This window comes from Sander vitreus, chromosome 8, assembly GCF_031162955.1.
Source record: "Sander vitreus isolate 19-12246 chromosome 8, sanVit1, whole genome shotgun sequence".
In the NCBI taxonomy this organism is placed as follows: Eukaryota; Metazoa; Chordata; class Actinopteri; order Perciformes; family Percidae; genus Sander; species Sander vitreus.
In genome coordinates this window covers 460,942-479,266 of record NC_135862.1, presented here as the reverse complement: position 1 = coordinate 479,266, position 18,325 = coordinate 460,942, and the positions used below count along the sequence as shown (strand labels likewise).

The following is an 18,325-nucleotide window of genomic DNA, read 5'->3' as shown; positions in this document are numbered from 1 at the left end:
GGGTGCTGTAAATGGCCGCTGCTCCCATGAGGGATGGGTTAAATGCAGAGAATGAATTTCACCTCATGTCTGTGACAATAAAGTAGCTTTACCTTCCCAACCTCCCGATTGGCTCTGATGATCTCGCCATAATAAAGGTGCTGCTACACCGAGCGGCCAAGAAAGGAGCCAAAAATGTCACGCACATTTAAAGCGTATAAAAAATTAAAAAACGGGTGTTTAGTCAAATACTTTTGTGTCTCATATTTTAAATTTCTTGTTTATTCTTTTGTATAAACCATTCATTCACCTTTCTCTGTCCAATCAGAAGCAGACTCAAAGATAGGGTGACAAACAGGACTTTTATTGTGGAATGTGGATCTAGAGACAGGAAGTGATGTTTAGGACAAATTAAGATACAAACGAAGATTTTTGCACACAACAGGAAGTGTAATCCTCTTTAATCCGTCCAATCAGAATCTGACTCAAAGATTCAGTGACAAACAGGACTTATTTTGAAAGTCAGCAAACTCTCAGGAAAAGGTGCACGGTCCCCTTCGTCCTCCGGATAGAAGCAGCACGTCTACAGAGCTCGGCCAATCAGAGAGGAGCACAGGGACGAGGCTGGAGGAAAAGAGAGGAGGAGGAGGAGCTTCAGGCGAAGTTCTTCTTCAGGAAGTTGATGAGACCGTTGGTGGACGAGTCGTGAGAGCTGACGGACGCTCCGTCCTGCAGCTCCGGCTCAATCTGCTTTGCCAGCTGCTTCCCAAGTTCCACGCTACACACACACACACACACACACACACACACACAGTAAAGTTTAGAGACTAAAAATGTTGATTTAGAGAAAGAAAGTGATGTTCAGGGTTTAAGGGCCAGATGTTTTAGGTCGGATGTTGTTGCTGCTGACAGACTCAGATTATTATTCTAAGTGTCTGACAACATTATGGGATGGATCCCTACAGAGATAGATGTTTTAAGGACTCACCCCCACTGGTCGTAGCTGTTGATGTTCCACATGACGCCCTGCACAAAGATCTTGTGCTCGTACATCGCTGCAGAAAAGAGAAATCATCATCAAACAGGATTCATTACATATACATAAAACATACAATATGATACATTTTAAAACCATGAAGCCTTTTCAATAATGATTATAAGTTGCTGAGATCGTAGCGATGCGTTAGAGAAGGTATATCTGGACCAGGCCGCCGCCTTGCATCCCATAATATGAGGAGACTCGGTCATTTGATGAGCTGTGCTGGCATGGCTCCTGACAGCAGCCATCACTCCCGTGAACGGGACAGTCTTCCTTACAACAGGCTCAATGAAGCAGAAACGCTACGTCCATAATAATGGGACTTTGGGTTGGATGTTTTGGCAGTTTTCAGTGGTTATGAGGAGCAATATGAGAGAGAAATTTGGTGATTATTGATCAGAGCACAGACCATAATGTTTATGGCACAAACGAATAGCAGTGTTTTTAATAATTGTTGTGAACGGGCTCATAACGTTTGGACCAGTGTGTTGTGTGTGCTGGGCCAGATTACTCACCGACCAGAGCTCCCAGGATGAACGGGCTCAGCTTCTTGAAGACGATGGAGTTGCTCGGCTTGTTTCCTTCAAAAACCTGAGAATAAAAACCAGAGAATCTGAGTTCAACAAACAAACCAGACAGACTCTATCTGATCATCTTTAGTGTTACTCTCCAAAGAGGTCACACAGAGCAGCAGGTACAGGTACAGGTACAGCCACAGGTACAGACAGGTACAGATACAGCCACAGGTACAGGTACAGCCACAGGTACAGATACAGCCACAGGTACAGGTACAGCCACAGGTACAGATACAGCCACAGCCACAGATACAGCCACAGGTACAGATACAGCCACAGGTACAGGTACAGATACAGCCACAGGTACAGATACAGATACAGCCACAGGTACAGATACAGCCACAGGTACAGATACAGCCACAGGTACAGGTACAGGTACAGATACAGCCACAGCAGCAGCTCAGGTCAACAAGGGACAGAAATACACCAGAAAGGGGAAAACATGTCAAAAACTAAGAAAACAGTGTGAGAGAGAGAGTGTTTGTGTGTGTGTGTGTGTGTGTGTGTGTGTGTGTGTGTGTGTGTGTGTGTGTGTGTGTCTGTGTGTGTGTCTCTGTGTGTGTGTGTGTGTGTCTGTGTGTGTGTGTCTCTGTGTGTCTGTGTGTGTGTGTGTGTGTGTGTGTGTGTGTGTGTGTGTGTGTGTGTGTCTCTGTGTGTGTGTGTGTGTGTTACTTTGTGTGGCAGCAGCTTCTGCAGAGCGTCTCCCTTCACTCCAGCCTCCTCCAGCTCTCTCCGAGCCTCGTCTGAAGTCTTTCCTCTCATCAGAGCCTCGGTCTGAGCCAGGAAGTTGGCCGCCAGGATCTACACACACACACACACACCAGGTCAGGGGTCAGAGGTCACCAGGTCAGAGGTCACCAGGTCAGAGGTCACCAGGTCCTTAAAATATGTACATTTTCACCAGACTTGATGCAATCGCCAATTTTGGTGAGTTTGAGTATGTTAATAATAATAATAATAATAAATAATCATAATAATTATAATGATACTAATAATAATAATAATAAAAAATGATACTATAATAATAATAAAACTAATAATAATAATGATCCTAATAATAAAACTAATAATAATAATAATAATTCCTCCAGTTGCATTAGGGCCTTGGCTGCTGTCGGCCCTAATAAAGAGTTATGTCATTGTTGATCTTTGAAACTGACAGATATCGATATAGGAAGTGAGTAATGGGATTAAGCCCCTTAAATGTTATTACTACTGTTATTACTACTGTGTTATTGGTACAGAGACAGCTGAGACAGAGTGGGCGGTACCTTGTGGTGGAGGTTGTCTCTGATTGGATGCTGAGACTGAGCAGGAATGAGGAAGTCAGCGGGAATCATTCGAGTTCCTGGAGAAGAAACAAGAGTCAGTTAAAGGTGATTGGTCCTGACTCCACTGCTACTGGGGGGGGGGGAAGGGGGTCTTTATGTGTGTACCTGTGTGTGTGCGCGTGTACCTGTGTGTGTGTGTGTGTGCGTGTGTGTACCTGTGTGTGTGTGTGTGTGTGTGTGTGTGTGTGTGTGTGTGTACCTGTGTGTGTGTGTACGTGTGTGTGTGTGTGTGTGTGTGTGTGTGTGTGTGCGTGCGTGTGTACCTGTGTGTGTGTGTGTGTGTGTGTGTGTGTGTGTGTGTACCTGTGTGTGTGTGTGTGTGTGTGTGTGTGTGTGTGTGTGTGTGTGTGTGTGTGTGTGTACCTGTGTGTGTGTGTGTGTGTGTGTGTGTGTGTGTGTGTGTGTGTGTACCTGTGTGTGTGTGTGTGTGTGTGCACGTGTGCGCGTGCGTGTGTGTACCTTGGTGGATCAGCTGGTAGAAGGCGTGCTGTCCGTTGGTCCCCGGTTCGCCCCACACGATTGGTCCGGTGTGGTGGTTGACTCGGACGCCGTCTTTGGTGATGTACTTCCCATTAGACTCCATGTCACCCTGACAACCACACACACAGATTTTGTTTGTCCAACAACAATATCTGAAGACGTAATTATTATGAAATTATAAGTTGCATTGTGTACTATATATTCTACAGATACTGAATGATATGAGAGTATATATATATATATATATATATATATATATATATATGTGAGATTATATGTGAGTGTGTGTGTGTGGTGTTACCTGCTGGAAGTAGGCGGCGAAGCGGTGCATGTACTGGTCGTAGGGCAGCATGGCGTGAGTCTCCGCCTGGAAGAAGTTGATGTACCACACGCCCAGAACGGCGAGGAGCACGGGGACGTTCTGCTGCAGGGGGGCGCTGCGGAAATGGTTGTCCTGGAAACAGACACAGCACCTTCTTCAGTTTGGTATATTCTTCTTTACAACAGAGACAGCAGCCATCATCACACACACACACACACACACACAAACAGTAACAAACAGAGTAACACAAACACAGTGTAACACACACACACACACACACACACACACACACACACACACACACACACACACACACACACACGAGAACAGAAACCAGCGTGTACCATCCAGTGGGCTCCGGCCAGAAGCTGCTCAAAGTTCTCAAAACCTGAAACAGAAAACTAAACGTAAAAATCAAATCCATTCAGAAACATCTCATCATCTCTGTCTGTGACTCAGCAGATCTGATGGATATCATCTGGATTACTGTCACACTCAAGAAGTCTGCCTGTCTGCCTGCCTGTCTGCCTGTCTGTCTGTCTGTCTGTCTGTCTGTCTGCCTGTCTGCCTGCCTGCCTGTCTGAGAGAGAGAGTAGATTTGGGGTGAGACGTACCGATGTGCAGAGCGATGGACAGACCGATGGCCGACCACAGAGAGTAACGCCCGCCGACCCACTGAGGAGCAAACATGACATCGCACATCACTCAGCCAATCAGAGCACACGGTAACAACAGCAACACTACCAACATCACCGTGGAAACAGAGAGACAGAGGTCATTGTTGTGGCAGTGTGTTTCTCTTCTGGAAACATCGTGGCCTGCCTGTTGACTGATACACCGCCCTCTGGTGGACAGAACATATACGGAGCTTGATACCAATATAAGTCTTACTGAAGGCATTTAATGGTCAAAAGATTATTAATAAATATTCAAATATATTTGAATATTAATATTAATAAAACAAAAACTTCGAATATGATTTTTGGGCAAAAGTCAAAGCCGTATTTTATACCATCATGTTCTTTATCCAACTGTCCTGCAGCTGTCTTCATCCTTCTGAAACCACAACGTTAAGAAGACTTCAGGAAGGAGGTTCAACAAACTGAGTCTGACCAGATGTTCTACACATCTGCCCTTTACCGACCAGATGTTCTACACATCTGCCCGTTACCGACCAGATGGTCTACACATCTGCCCGTTGACGACCAGATGGTCTACACATCTGCCCTTTGACGACCAGATGGTCTACACATCTGCCTGTTAAGAAGAAACAGTCGTCACATGATCAGACAAACTTACATCCCAGAACTCAAACATGTTCGCTGGGTCGATGCCAAAAGCCTTCACTTTGACCTAGAGAGAGAAGAGAGGAAGGGAGGAGAGGGGGAACAAGAGAGGGAGGGAGGAGAGGGGGAACAAGAGAGGAAGGGAGGAGAGAGGGAACAAGAGAGGAAGGGAGGAGAGGGGGAACAAGAGAGGAAGGGAGGAGAGGGGGAACAAGAGAGGGAGGGAGGAGAGAGAGGAGGAAACAGATTATTGGCTGTTCACACAGACTCAATTCTCACTGGGTAAAAAACGACAGAAAACAGGTTTAAATAGTTCCGATTATTATGGGATGTGTGTGTGTCTGACAGATTATTATGGGATGTGAACACTCACTGCGTTGGTGGACAGAGCCACAAAGTGTTTGGCGACAGCAGATTTCTGCGGAGGAGAAGAAACATGATGAGATACTTATAATCTAACTACAGATCTCTGAAGATCAGCGTCCAATCAGCTGCCAGGGAGCAAATGGACTCACATCATTGGCTGTCTGGAGGAACCAATCCCTGGCCGACTCAGCGTTGGTGATGGTCTCCTGGGTGGTGAATGTCTGAAATATAAACAACACTACATAAATACTAATCCTTCTTAGAGACGCTTAACCTGCGTACATGTCTTTAGTAGTATTAGGGTAAAACTATCCAGTATATCATATATGATATATTATATGTATATGATATATGATATATTACATGTATATGTAGCTCTATGTTGTGCTACCAACACGCCGTTATCCACACTGAGACATTTAAAATGTGAGACGGCGTATTAGGGGAAAAAGATTGTAGAAACAAATAATGGACAAACGTAATCTCAGAGAAAATCTGACATTTTTCGTATAAATTTGAAAAAGTATTCTCAGAAATACAGATGTTTTCTGGATTTATTTTGTTTTTGTTTATTTGGTAGGGACCGTGCATATTAATGAACATTGTTATATAAAAACAGCATGTACATATGCCAGAATTAGTAAAAAATAACTACTTTCATCTGCAGTCCCTAGGCAGGTGACAGACAGACAGACAGACACAGAGACAGACAGACACAGAGAGACAGACAGACACAGACACAGAGACAGACAGACAGACAGAATGTAGGACCCTCTCTTATTGGGAGGGGTTAGCTAGTTGACCTCCTATTATTGACAATATGTTCTGTCCTGGGGCCCGTTCCAGAAAGGAGGTTTAACAAACTCCGAGTCTGACCCTGATCTCTGATCCTGATTCACCCTGAAATGGAAACTGAGTTTTCGGTTGCAGAACAGCTGATATAAGTAGGTTGACTCAGAGTTAAGCGCGTGCACCACCACTATAAAAAGGCAGCATGAATGGAGCCATGATACTACGATTCACCATGGCAACAACCACAAACAGGTCACCAGAAATACTCATGCGTACATACAGCGAGTTTGAACATGTATTTAGTTAAAAAAGCAACACAGCGGCTGCCGTAAAAGAGAGAGAAGTGCTGCTAGACTAAATGCGTAAGCATTACCAGAGTATTAAGGTCATATTTAATCACAGGTAACCTGGAGTATTACAGGTGAAACCTGGAATGGTAGTACACCTATAATCTCATTTAGGTGCCATCCTCTAAAAGCTACTACTAATCCCACTCTGAGGCTGCAGCAGCATGATCATTAACAGAACTATAATAAGTATAATCATTTATTTCTTTTTAATGGCTCTCACTTTGTGTCCAGAGAACAAATCCAAAACGTTAGAAACGTTCAGAGCGAGTCACACTTCCTGACGGCTGCAGCAGCTTCACTATTACAGTCTGATCCGCACCACCGTTATTAAGAACAACTGCCGTTTGCAAAAAACTCGTAATGTGACACACAGACTGTGCTGGGATGTTAAAGCCGGTGCTCGATGGGGGATGTTAGTGATGTGAGGACGATGACGTCTCTACGCCTCTGATGGACTGAAGAAAATACCTCTCAAATCACTTATCTGGAAATGAAAATACATTTAGTCGGGACTCATCATCTCCCGACGTCAACGCTCTGGGAAGTAATCCAGCTTCTTCATCAACGAGACAACCGGACAACGAGACAACCGGACAACGGGACAACCGGACAACGGGACAAGACAACGAGACAACCGGACAAGACAACGAGACAACCGGACAACGGGACAATGGGACAACCGGACAACGGGACAACCGGACAACGGGACAATGGGACAAGACAACGGGACAATGAGACAACGGGACAAGACAACGAGACAACCGGACAACGAGACAATGGGACAGACGGACAACGGGACAAGACAACGAGACAATGAGACAACGGGACAATGAGACAACGAGACAATGGGACAAGACAACGAGACAACGAGACATACAAACGTTTTATAATCTGCCTAACATCAACCAATACGTTCTTTATTCATTCCGATAACAAACTGCATTAAAATGAATGAAGAAACTCGAGGTTTCTTGAAGAGAACCTGCTCCCGACCAGGTTAGGTTCCCATAGTAACTGACTCTGAGGTTAGGTTCCCATAGTAACTGACTCTGAGGTTAGGTTCCCATAGTAACTGACTCTGAGGTTAGGTTCCTCTCTTTCTGAAACAGGAAACCCAGAGTCCTCTCAGGGTTAACTAACTAACTCAGAGTTTTCACTAAACCTGCTTTCTGGAACGGACCCCAGGAGCCTAAATGGTATCACCCTTTACGGGGGGGGGGGTATACCACTTTATATACCAAACAAACATACATTTACCTCAGAGGCAGGTGCATGCATGCTTGTGTGTCTCTGTGTGTGTGTGTGTGTCTCTCTCTGTGTGTGTGTCTCTCTGTGTGTGTCTCTGTGTCTCTCTGTGTGTGTCTGTGTGTGTGTGTGTGTCTCTCTCTGTGTGTGTGTGTGTGTGTGTGTGTGTGTCTCTGTGTCTCTCTGTGTGTGTCTCTGTGTCTCTCTGTGTCTCTGTGTGTCTCTGTGTGTGTGTGTGTGTGTGTGTGTACCTTGGAGGCGATGATGAACAGCGTGGTCTCTGCGTTGAGCTGAGCGAGGGTTTTGGCCATGTGAGTCCCGTCAATGTTGGAGACGAACCAGACGTTGGGCCCGCCGGCCGAGTACGGCTTCAGAGCCTCGGTCACCATCAGAGGGCCCTGAACGCACCATCACAACACACACATCAACATCAGAGGGCCCTGAACGCACCATGACAACAGACACACACACATTTAAAAGTGACCTAGATCCCATTTCTTCAGCGTAAGCTGCTCTGAGACTGGTCCAGGTGGAGTTGTGTCTAACTCCAGATTTCCACTGAATGCAGAACGTCTGCGGACCCACCAGGTCAACATCAGGTCTGACAGCTGTAGTCACGAGGACCCACCAGGTCAACATCAGGTCTGACAGCTGTAGTCACGAGGACCCACGAGATCTCGCGAATTTATGTAGAACAGAACCACCAAACCAGCACCAGTTAGTTTCCATCCAGAGGAGCAGAGGGGGAACAGCTCTGAGCTGTTCTCAAGGTGTAGTGCAGGAAACATGATCCGCCGTGAGCACGCTGGATTTTACTTTGAAAATTAACCGGATGTTTTATTTTGTTTCTGTGCTCGACTTCCTGTCCCGCACTATCTGCCGTGTGCTGAATGCTGCGGAGCTCTCTGGAGCAGGGACGCAGACGTTCTGCAGTCAGTGGAAATTGCCGGTAAGTGTTAAACAATGTCTCCCCCCCCGTGGTTAGGGCTTCAGATGAAGAAACAGAAGACATCTCACCAGGTCCGACCCCCCGATGCCGATGTTGACCACGTCCGTGATGCTCTTCCCGCTGAAGCCTTTCCACTCTCCGCCACGCACTCTCTGCAACACACAACGCTACGTCAGGAGCACGCCAAACACCACGCCTGGTGAAACACTGTGTGTGTGTGTGTGTGTGTGTCTGTGTGTCTCTGTGTGTGTGTGTGTGTGTGTGTGTGTGTGTGTGCGCGCGCGCATACGTGGCAGAAAGCCTTCATCTTGTCCAGCACCCGGTTGACCTCTGGCATCACGTCTGTCCCGTCCACGGTGACGGGCGCGTTGGAGCGGTTTCTCAGAGCAACGTGAAGCACAGCACGACCCTGGAGACACAGCACAACCATCCCATAATACACACAGAGCAGGAACACAGTTATTACACTCTTATCAAGACACACACACGTTTTATTTCTGAGCAGCTCTACACTTCATGTAAGAAGAAGTAATATAAATAATTATTATAATTATTTTAAGGATGTAAGGAGGGAAGGAAAGTACGTAGGAAGGAGGTAGGGAAGTATTGATGTTAATCATGACGTCATCTGCCTTTACTGAAAACTGCAAAGTCACAGAGGATGCTGTTACACAACACCACTGCATCAAGCGTGTGTGTCTGTGTCTACCAAACCCAGACTCCATGTAAATAATGAATACTTTTAGCGTGTATAGAGCCAGCATATTTCCACCAGACTCCATGTAAATAATCAGGACTTTTAGCGTGTATAGAGCCAGCATATCTCCACCAGACTCCATGTAAATAATCAGGACTTTTAGCGTGTATAGAGCCAGCATATCTCCACCAGACTCCATGTAAATAATCAGGACTTTTAGCGTGTATAGAGCCAGCATATCTCCACATGTAAATGGGTGAATTAAGGGTTTATTTCAACCAAACCAGAGTGGTGATTGTTGGAACAGTGGAAAGATGAACCAAGACGGCTTTTGGTAGTTTTATTTAGTTTCTGTCCACTTTGAATGAAGTGTGTTTTACGATGATAAAAGTCCTGACTATTTACATGGAGTCTGGTGGGTTTGGTGATGGTGATTTCGGGGCTGTTTCTTGTTAAACTAAAAGGATCTTACTCTTTAACTAGAAAGGTCTATCTCTGTAGGGATCCATCCCATAATGTTGTCAGACACTTAGAATAATAATCTGAGTCTGTCAGTTTAAATTTCATCAAAAGTTGCACTAAATTTAGATGAAACTACAGATTCCCTCCCACATTTTTAGCTGACCTGTTGCAGGGACATACAATCCTGATGAACGTGTGTGTGTGCAGCATGAACAGACTGACTGACTGTGTTTAATGTGCTGGGTACCTCGGTGAAGTTGATTTTCTCTCCAGAGAACATCTTCTCTCGGGCTTCCTCCACTCCCCTGGACTTGGCCTGTAAACACACCATCACGTTATTATCGTCATATATTATTATATTATCAGGGCTGCTTACGTCTCCCTGGGTCTGCAGTAGAGGATGGATACCCGGCCGGGTTCAGACAGATATTTAGAAATGATGTTCAGGTCGGGCTCGGTCACATCAGCGTGATAACACGTTGAACATTTTAAATGAAACAGCTGATTATGTAGGAGTGTGTCTGTGTTAACGTGAGCTTGTTGCCCCGTGTGAGCTGATGACCTCATCTGTTGACATTTCTGAATGTCTTCCTACAAGTGCTCATATTCTGCTCATTTTCAGGTTCATAACTGCATTTAGAGATCGTACCAGAACAGGTTTACATGGTTTCATTTCATATTTTAGTTGTACTGCTCATTGCTGCAGCTCCTCTTTTCACCCTGTGTTCAGGTCTCTGTTTTAGCTACAGAGTGAGACCTCTCACTGCTAGAACATCTTTGTTGGCAGTCGCACATGCTCAGTAGCTAGGTAAGGACTACGCGCTCAGTAGCTAGGTAAGGACTACGTGCTCAGTAGCTAGGTAAGGACTACGTGCTCAGTAGCTAGGTAAGGACTACACGCTCAGCAGCTAGGTAAGGACTACACGCTCAGCAGCTAGGTAAGGACTACATGAGCTAGCTAGCTGTTTCTCAGCTTCAGTAGAACAAGGCAGGATTAGCTGGGAGACTTCTTCTAAACGAGGGAACACTTCCACCTTTGTGAGGAATACCTGCAGAACAGGGACATGGAAGTAGTTCTTTTGGAGATTATGGTGAACTAGTGTGTGTTGTAGCAGTGTTCCGTCATTGAGAACGAGCTAGCATGCTAACGGTTAGCCCCCTAGCCCCCTCGTCTCAGCTAGTGACGTAGAAAGCCGTGCAGATGTTGACCAGCTGACCCAGAGACTGAAGACAGGACACATTCAGAAACCATATCTCACTCAGAACAGCATGGAGGGTTATCAACGTCTGTATGAAGCTCCAGAGACACTAAATAACTAAAAAATGATTTTTTCATAATAAAAGCTTTCCAAATCTCTCTCTCTGTTCTCATGTTACAATCTAAACCGTGACATCCCTTATTCTGACAGCAACCTGTCTGTTTCTCAACAGGTGAGCTGACTGTTCCAGTGTTTGAACGTGACACAACTGTATTTCTTCACTTCTCTCTCCGTGCAATCTGAGGAGGAAGTGTTGCCACATTCCCCGCAGGACAAAGGCCTCTTTCTCCAGCCTGAGACCGCTGAGTCTTTCTAAATCAGCGTGGTGAAACCTTCCTGTTTCTTTGTGTCTTTCAACAACAGGACTGGTTTTAATCTCACGTCTCGGAGCACCAAATCTGTCCCAACTGTTCTTACTTCAGGACGGCAAACAGCCAGTTACACAATCTGGTCAACAGGCAGCATTGCTACACTCTGAGGCCTCCTGTACACTGGCTCCGTGGCGTGAGTGTGTCGGCTGCGTGGCGTGAGCGTGTCGGCTCCGTGGCGTGAGCGTGTCGGCTGCGTGGCGTGAGCGTGTCGGCTCCGTGGCGTGAGCGTGGTGTGAGCGTGTCAGCTGCGTGGCGTGAGCGTGTCACGCAGCAGCAGCTCCAGCAGTAGCAGCAGCAGCTCCAGCAGTAGTAGCAGCAGTAGTAGCAGTAACAGCAGCAGTAGCAGTAGCAGTAGCAGCAGCAGTAGCAGCAGTAGCAGTAACAGCAGCAGTAGCAGCAGCGGTAGCGTAGTAGCGGCAGCGGCAGCAGCAGTAACAGCAGCGGCAGCAGCAGCGGTAACAGCAGTAGCAGTAGTGGCAGCAGCAGCGGTAACGGCAGCAGCGGTAACAGCAGTAGCAGCGGCAACAGCAGCAGCAGCAGTAACAGCAGCGGCAGCGGTAACAGCAGTAACAGCGGCGGCAGCGGTAACAGCAGCAGTAGCAGTAACAGCAGCAGTAGCAGCAGCAGTAACAGCAGTAGTAGCAGCAGCAGCAGCAGTAGCAGCAGCAGTAGCAGCAGTAACAGCAGCAGTAACAGCAGTAGTAGCAGCAGCAGCAGTAGTAGCAGCAGCAGCAGCAGTCAGACACCTTTCTGGTGTTAAAGACATAGAAAACGCCACGCAGACGCCACAGGAACACCACGCAGGCAGTGTGCAGGAGGCCTCAGAGAGCTGTATGTGTGTGTCTGTGTGTGTGTGTGTGTGTGTATGTATGTATGTATGTCTGTGTCTCTGTATGTATGTACGTACGGGTGCTGGTCATATAATTAGAATATAATGAAAAAGTTGATTTATTTCAGTAATTCCATTCAAAAAGTGAAACTTGTATAATGTATACATTCATTCCACACAGACTGATATATTTCAAGTGTTTATTTCTTTTACTTTTGATGATTAGAACTGACAACTAATGAAAACCCCAAATTCAGTATCTCAGAAAATTAGAATATTGTGACAAGGTTCAATATTGAAGACACCTGGTGCCACTCTAATCAGCTGATTAACTCAAAACACCTGCAAAAGGCCTTTAAATGGTCTCTCAGTCTAGTTCTGTAGGCTACACAATCATGGGGAAGACTGCTGACTGGACAGCTGTCCAAAAGACGGCCATTGACACCTTGGACAAGGAGGGCAAGACACAAAAGGTCATTGCTAAAGAGGCTGGCTGTTCACAGAGCTCTGTGTCCAAGCACATTAATAGAGAGGCCAAGGGAAGGAAAAGATGTGGTGGAAAAAAAAGTGTACAAGCAATAGGGATAACCGCACCCTGGAGAGGATGGTGAAACAAAACCCATTCAAAAATGTGGGGGGGTATTCACAAAGAGTGGACTGCAGCTGGAGTCAGAGCTTCAAGAACCACCACGCACAGACGAATGCAAGACCTGGGTTTCAGCTGTCACATTCCTTGTGTCAAGCCACTCCTGAACAAGACACATGTCTCGCCTGGGCTAAAGACAAACAGGACTGGACTGCTGCTGAGTGGTCCAAAGTTATGTTCTCTGATGAAAGTACATTTAGCATTTCCTTTGGAAATTAAGGTCCCAGAGTCTGGAGGAAGAGAGGAGAGGCACAGAATCCACGTTGCTTGAAGTCCAGTGTAAAGTTTCCACAGTCAGTGATGGTTTGGGGTGCCATGTCATCTGCTGGTGTTGGTCCACTGTGTTTTCTGAGGTCCAAGGTCAACGCAGCCGTCTACCAGGAAGTTTTAGAGCACTTCATGCTTTCTGCTGCTGACCAACTTTATGGAGATGCAGATTTCATTTTCCAACAGAACTTGGCACCTGCACACAGTGCCAAAGCTACCAGTACCTGGTTTAAGGACCGTGGTATACCTGTTCTTAATTGGCCAGCAAACTGGCCTGACCTTAACCCCATAGATTTTCTATGGGGTAATGTGAAGAGGAAGATGCGATGCTCCAGACCCAACAATGCAGAAGAGCTGAAGGCCACTATCAGAGCAACCTGGGCTCTCCTAACACCTGAGCAGGGCCACAGACTGATCCACTCCATGCCACGCCGCATTGCTGCAGTCATTCAGGCAAAAGGAGCCCCAACTAAGTACTGAGTGCTGTACATGCTCATACTTTTCATGTTCATACTTTTCATGTTCATACTTTTCAGTTGGCCAACATTTCTAAAAATCCTTTTTTTGTATTGGTCTTAAGTAATATTCTAATTTTCTGAGATACTGAATTTGGGGTTTTCATTAGTTGTCAGTTCTAATCATCACAATTAAAAGAAATAAACACTTGAAATATATCAGTCTGTGTGGAATGAATGTATAAATTATACAAGTTTCACTTTTTGAATGGAATTACTGAAATAAATCAACTTTTTCATGATATTCTAATTATATGACCAGCATCTGTATGTGTGTGTGTGTGTGTGTGTGTATGTGTGTGTGTGTGTGTGTGTGTATGTATGGTAGTCTAAGATGTAATTTGGGTTGGTCATGTTCTCCATGTGTGACTGTGTTGGGTAACGTAGAGGTACTGCCCCCGACAGCGTGACTCTGATTCTGGTAAACAACATGTAAACAAACATCATGACATCATCACGCCACAGGTCGTTGTCTGTATGTTCCAGCTGTGACTGCGTGAGCGTCTCGGTGTAACGGAGAGTGTTTCCTGGGTGTCTCTAGACCTGTAACGTCAGACAGCCAATCACAGACATGATCTTGGTAGAAGCATGCTGCGTGCTGATTGGTCGGCACTAGCTGCTGGCGGTTGGCTTGGCGTGCGTTTACTCGGCAGAGAGAGCTGGACACGAGACAACGCCCTGCAGTAACCTGCAGCATGTTTACAGCAGTCAGCTGATCAGCAGACAGGCTCAATGCTGATTGGAGGAGACAGCGTCAGCACTGTGGGGGGGTGTGTGTGTGTGTGTGTCTATATCAGAGTGTGTGTGTGTGTGTGTGTGTGTCTATCAGAGTGTGTGTGTGTGTGTGTCTATCAGAGTGTGTGTCTATCAGAGTGTGTGTGTGTGTCTATCAGAGTGTGTGTCTATCAGAGTGTGTGTGTGTGTGTGTGTGTGTGTGTGTATTACCATGGCGAGCAGCATATCCATCACTTCCTGGTTGATGAGGTTCTTGGAGTAGTCCAGCAGGATGTCTCCATCATCTGTCTCCAGAGTGGTGCTGTCACACACACACACACACACACATTAGACTTCCTGCTTTACACTCATTACATATACACACACATACATTATATATATATATATGTGTGTGTGTGTGTGTGTGTGTGCTGTAACTTTAACTGTTTTACAAAAAAAAAAAAAAAGCAACACATTAAAAGACGTAGATGATAAAATATAGAAGTGAAAACACACACACACACACACACACACACACACACACACACACACACACACACCCCTCTGACATCACGGGGAGGGTGTGCTGCAGCGCACGTAGCAGCTCCGGTGTCTCCGGTGCCCCCCCCCTTCACTACAACCTGTCCTTTAATCTGCATCACGCTCTAAATTAACGCATTAAAACTATGAATGAACATCAACACACCGGCTTTATTATCATTATTATAGTCGGATTATTATAATCTGTGAGCAGGTACAGACAGCTTTTAAAACACGGCTTTCAATTGTGATTCTGTGATCTTTAAGAGTTGCATTAGGAGGCTTTAGCCGGGTTTAAATCATCGTTTGTCACATGAAATACAAGCAGAGGACATAAGTACATAAAGCACATTAAGTCACAGTGCTGTTATATATTATATTTTATAGTTTCATAACTAAGATTTTACACGTCAGTCCTCCCCCAGAGCTGACTGTCCGATAATGGGCGCGGTGACATTAGCATGCCAGCTAACGTTAGCTAGGGGATTTTAATTAACTGTCGAGTATGTTTAACATGCTGTGCGACACACAGATGAGAGATGTTACCGGACACGTGAGGACAGGTGTGAATAGAGGCGGGAACGGTTCCAATAAGGAACTAAAGTACCAACAGGAAACCATGACCTTGTGAATCAAACCGAGGATTCACAGATTTTACTATTTATGGAGGAAGGAAACACACACCAGAGCTAATACAAAAGCACTCTTAATGTCAATGTGACGGACTACTGTGTGTTGGCAACATTACACCTGTGGTTCAGTGATTGAACTGAAACAAACACCAGAGTCCATACAAAAAACGGTCAATTTAACGGGTAGCTAGCTGTGTGTTGAAGCCAGAGACGGATTAGAATCGGTGTTGCAGCTATAAGGAAGTGCATATAAGTAAACACACCAGGGTCCATGCAAACATCTGTCAATTTAACGGACCACTGTGTGTTGGCTACATTACATCTGCGATTTAAAGATGTAAGTGTTCATAGAGAAACACACACCAGGGTCCATACAAAAAACTGTACATTTAACGTGTTGACTACATTACACTTTTGATTTAGAGAAGGCCTTTGACGTTTATGCTAAAAGTACAACACTGTCAGCATCACGCCCACCACCACCACCATCTTCATCACCATCATCATCAAAATGTCTGCTCTCCCTCCCACCTGAACGTGTTGAACCTGTCCTTGTCGGACTCGAACATGTCCCTCATGCTGAGGCCGCCGGCGTTAGCTTTGTACCACTGCTCCAGCTTCCGGTAGTTGGGATCGTCGGTGAGCGACATGTCGGCGGTGGTTTGATACTGGTGATACTGGCAGCGTGTTTTACTCCGACCTCCGAGGTTGCAGACTTCGATGTGAACTCCGTGTGGTGAGGAGGAGGAGGAGGAGGAGATGAAGAGACACAGCTGACCGGCCGGAGGTGGCTAGACCGTCTGCACCAATGAGATCTCACCGCCCCACTGCGTCATCTCCCCCCACTTCGCTGCTGCTGTCACTGGACTGTATGGAGTATGGAGGGAGATTAGTGCCTGTAATGTGCTGTCAGTAGACTGTATGGAGGGAGATTAGTGCCTGTAATGTGCTGTCAGTAGACTGTATGGGAGTATGGAGGGAGATTAGTGCCTGTAATGTGCTGTCAGTAGACTGTATGGGAGTATGGAGGGAGATTAGTGCCTGTAATGTGCTGTCAGTAGACTGTATGGGTGTATGGAGGGAGATTAGTGCCTGTAATATGGTGTCACTAGACTGTATGGAGGGAGATTAGTGCCTGTAATATGGTGTCACTAGACTGTATGGAGGAGATTAGTGCCTGTAATGTGGGCTGTCACTAGACTGTATGGGTGTATGGAGGAGATTAGTGCCTGTAATGTGCTGTCAGTAGACTGTATGGAGGGAGATTAGTGCCTGTAATGTGCTGTCAGTAGACTGTATGGGAGTATGGAGGGAGATTAGTGCCTGTAATGTGCTGTCAGTAGACTGTATGGGTGTATGGAGGGAGATTAGTGCCTGTAATGTGCTGTCACTAGACTGTATGGAGGGAGATTAGTGCCTGTAATGTGCTGTCAGTAGACTGTATGGGTGTATGGAGGGAGATTAGTGCCTGTAATGTGGTGTCACTAGACTGTATGGGCATATGGAGAGATATAAATACAGATTGACGGATTCATGTGACGCTTCAGAGGAAAAGGACGTCTCATCCATTTCCAATTTCCTCGTGTGTCTCCCGTGCTTCCTCGGTGGGAGGGACTGAGACGCGAGGAAGGGAGGCAACTTAAGGGACATGAGATGTACCTTGTGTCCAGGGTGTTGGTCCACGTCTCCACCTCTCTAGGAGACTAGCGGCAGGTCCCGAGTCCAACAGGAAGTGAACGTGAACACAGATTTTGAGGGATTCTTCCTTCCTGTAGTCACCAAACTAAATACTGGATCCATTCTCCAACAAGCCACATATCTCCAGAACATTCTGACACTAACATGACATTTTGTCTGTGTGAATCTCTGAAATGTTTCCCCCAAAATAATAGAACCGAGAAAAGTTTTCAGCTTTTAACCTCTTAACATCTGCAGAATAAACAGACGTTTACGATGTCCAATAAGAATCAATTAAAATGTAAATTACATTTTAAATGATGCATTTTCAACCTCCCCACCCCTCAAGAGTAAAACATACAAGTAACATTTCCTTATTCGGTCTTTAAATGAAGGAGTTTTGACTCAGTCTAATTTATTAGTTTGTTTCCCCGTTTCCCCTCTGATCCACCAACCAGACGCCGACCGTCAGGAGGAAAGTCAGTCTGATCAGTCTCCCCGGGGTCCAAAAAGTGCCTCAGAACACACTGAAGAGACGCCAACTTAAGCGTACGCGAGACGTAATACGTCTCCATAGCAGCAGGCGGCGCTAATCTGTAGTTTCCCAAAAAATGAAAACCGGCAGCTGATTGGACGAATGCGTCACGTGGGTCTGGCTGCTCCAGAAACTCAAAGCCAGACTGTCATGGCGTCTCGTTCAGAATACGATCTCATGTTGTCCTAAAATAGTTCACCGTAACGTGTTTCTGGAAACATCTGAAGAGAGAAACAGGCCCCAGCTGCTGAATCTGTCTTCATTTCAGATCAACAACGGTCAATTTAACAGATCATCAGATTTTGAGAGGCGGCCGTCACTCATCCCACTCGTTATTTCCGATGGTCATTGAGTCCGACTGCCCGCTGGTCGATTCAACAAGTCAAATCGGCCCAAATTAAAGCCGACGGCTCCTCCAACGGACGACAGCACGTAACACCGAACAGACTCGAGTCACCGACCTCGCC

The 18,325-nt window shown here is 46.0% G+C and overlaps 1 protein-coding gene across 1 annotated transcript; it reads right to left on the bottom strand.

Moving 5' to 3' along the window:
• Positions 1-322: 322 nt before the first annotated feature.
• On the bottom strand, positions 323-16,474 carry gpia (glucose-6-phosphate isomerase a). The gene is made up of 18 exons (XM_078256278.1): positions 16,178-16,474; positions 14,706-14,796; positions 10,121-10,189; positions 9,004-9,123; positions 8,783-8,866; positions 8,017-8,163; positions 5,528-5,599; positions 5,386-5,430; positions 5,026-5,079; positions 4,341-4,401; positions 4,071-4,114; positions 3,706-3,858; positions 3,384-3,513; positions 2,865-2,941; positions 2,266-2,394; positions 1,534-1,609; positions 968-1,034; positions 323-757 (listed from the first exon to the last, which is right to left on the bottom strand). The coding sequence occupies exons 1-18, from the start codon at positions 16,294-16,296 to the stop codon at positions 634-636; spliced, it is 1,662 nt and encodes a 553-aa protein (XP_078112404.1). The 5' UTR covers positions 16,297-16,474; the 3' UTR covers positions 323-633.
• Positions 16,475-18,325: the final 1,851 nt, after the last annotated feature.

What these genes read in the sequence shown, in the direction of transcription:
- gpia (XM_078256278.1), bottom strand. Translation starts at nt 16,296, where the DNA reads ATGTCGCTCACCGACGATCCCAACTACCGGAAGCTGGAGCAGTGGTAC. An exon ending in CTACCAGCTGATCCACCAAG is followed by an intron (nt 2,942 to 3,383) that starts GTACACACACGC and finishes TTTCTTCTCCAG; the next exon opens with GAACTCGAATGATTCCCGCT. An exon ending in GAGACAACCTCCACCACAAG is followed by an intron (nt 2,395 to 2,864) that starts GTACCGCCCACT and finishes GTGTGTGTGTAG; the next exon opens with ATCCTGGCGGCCAACTTCCT.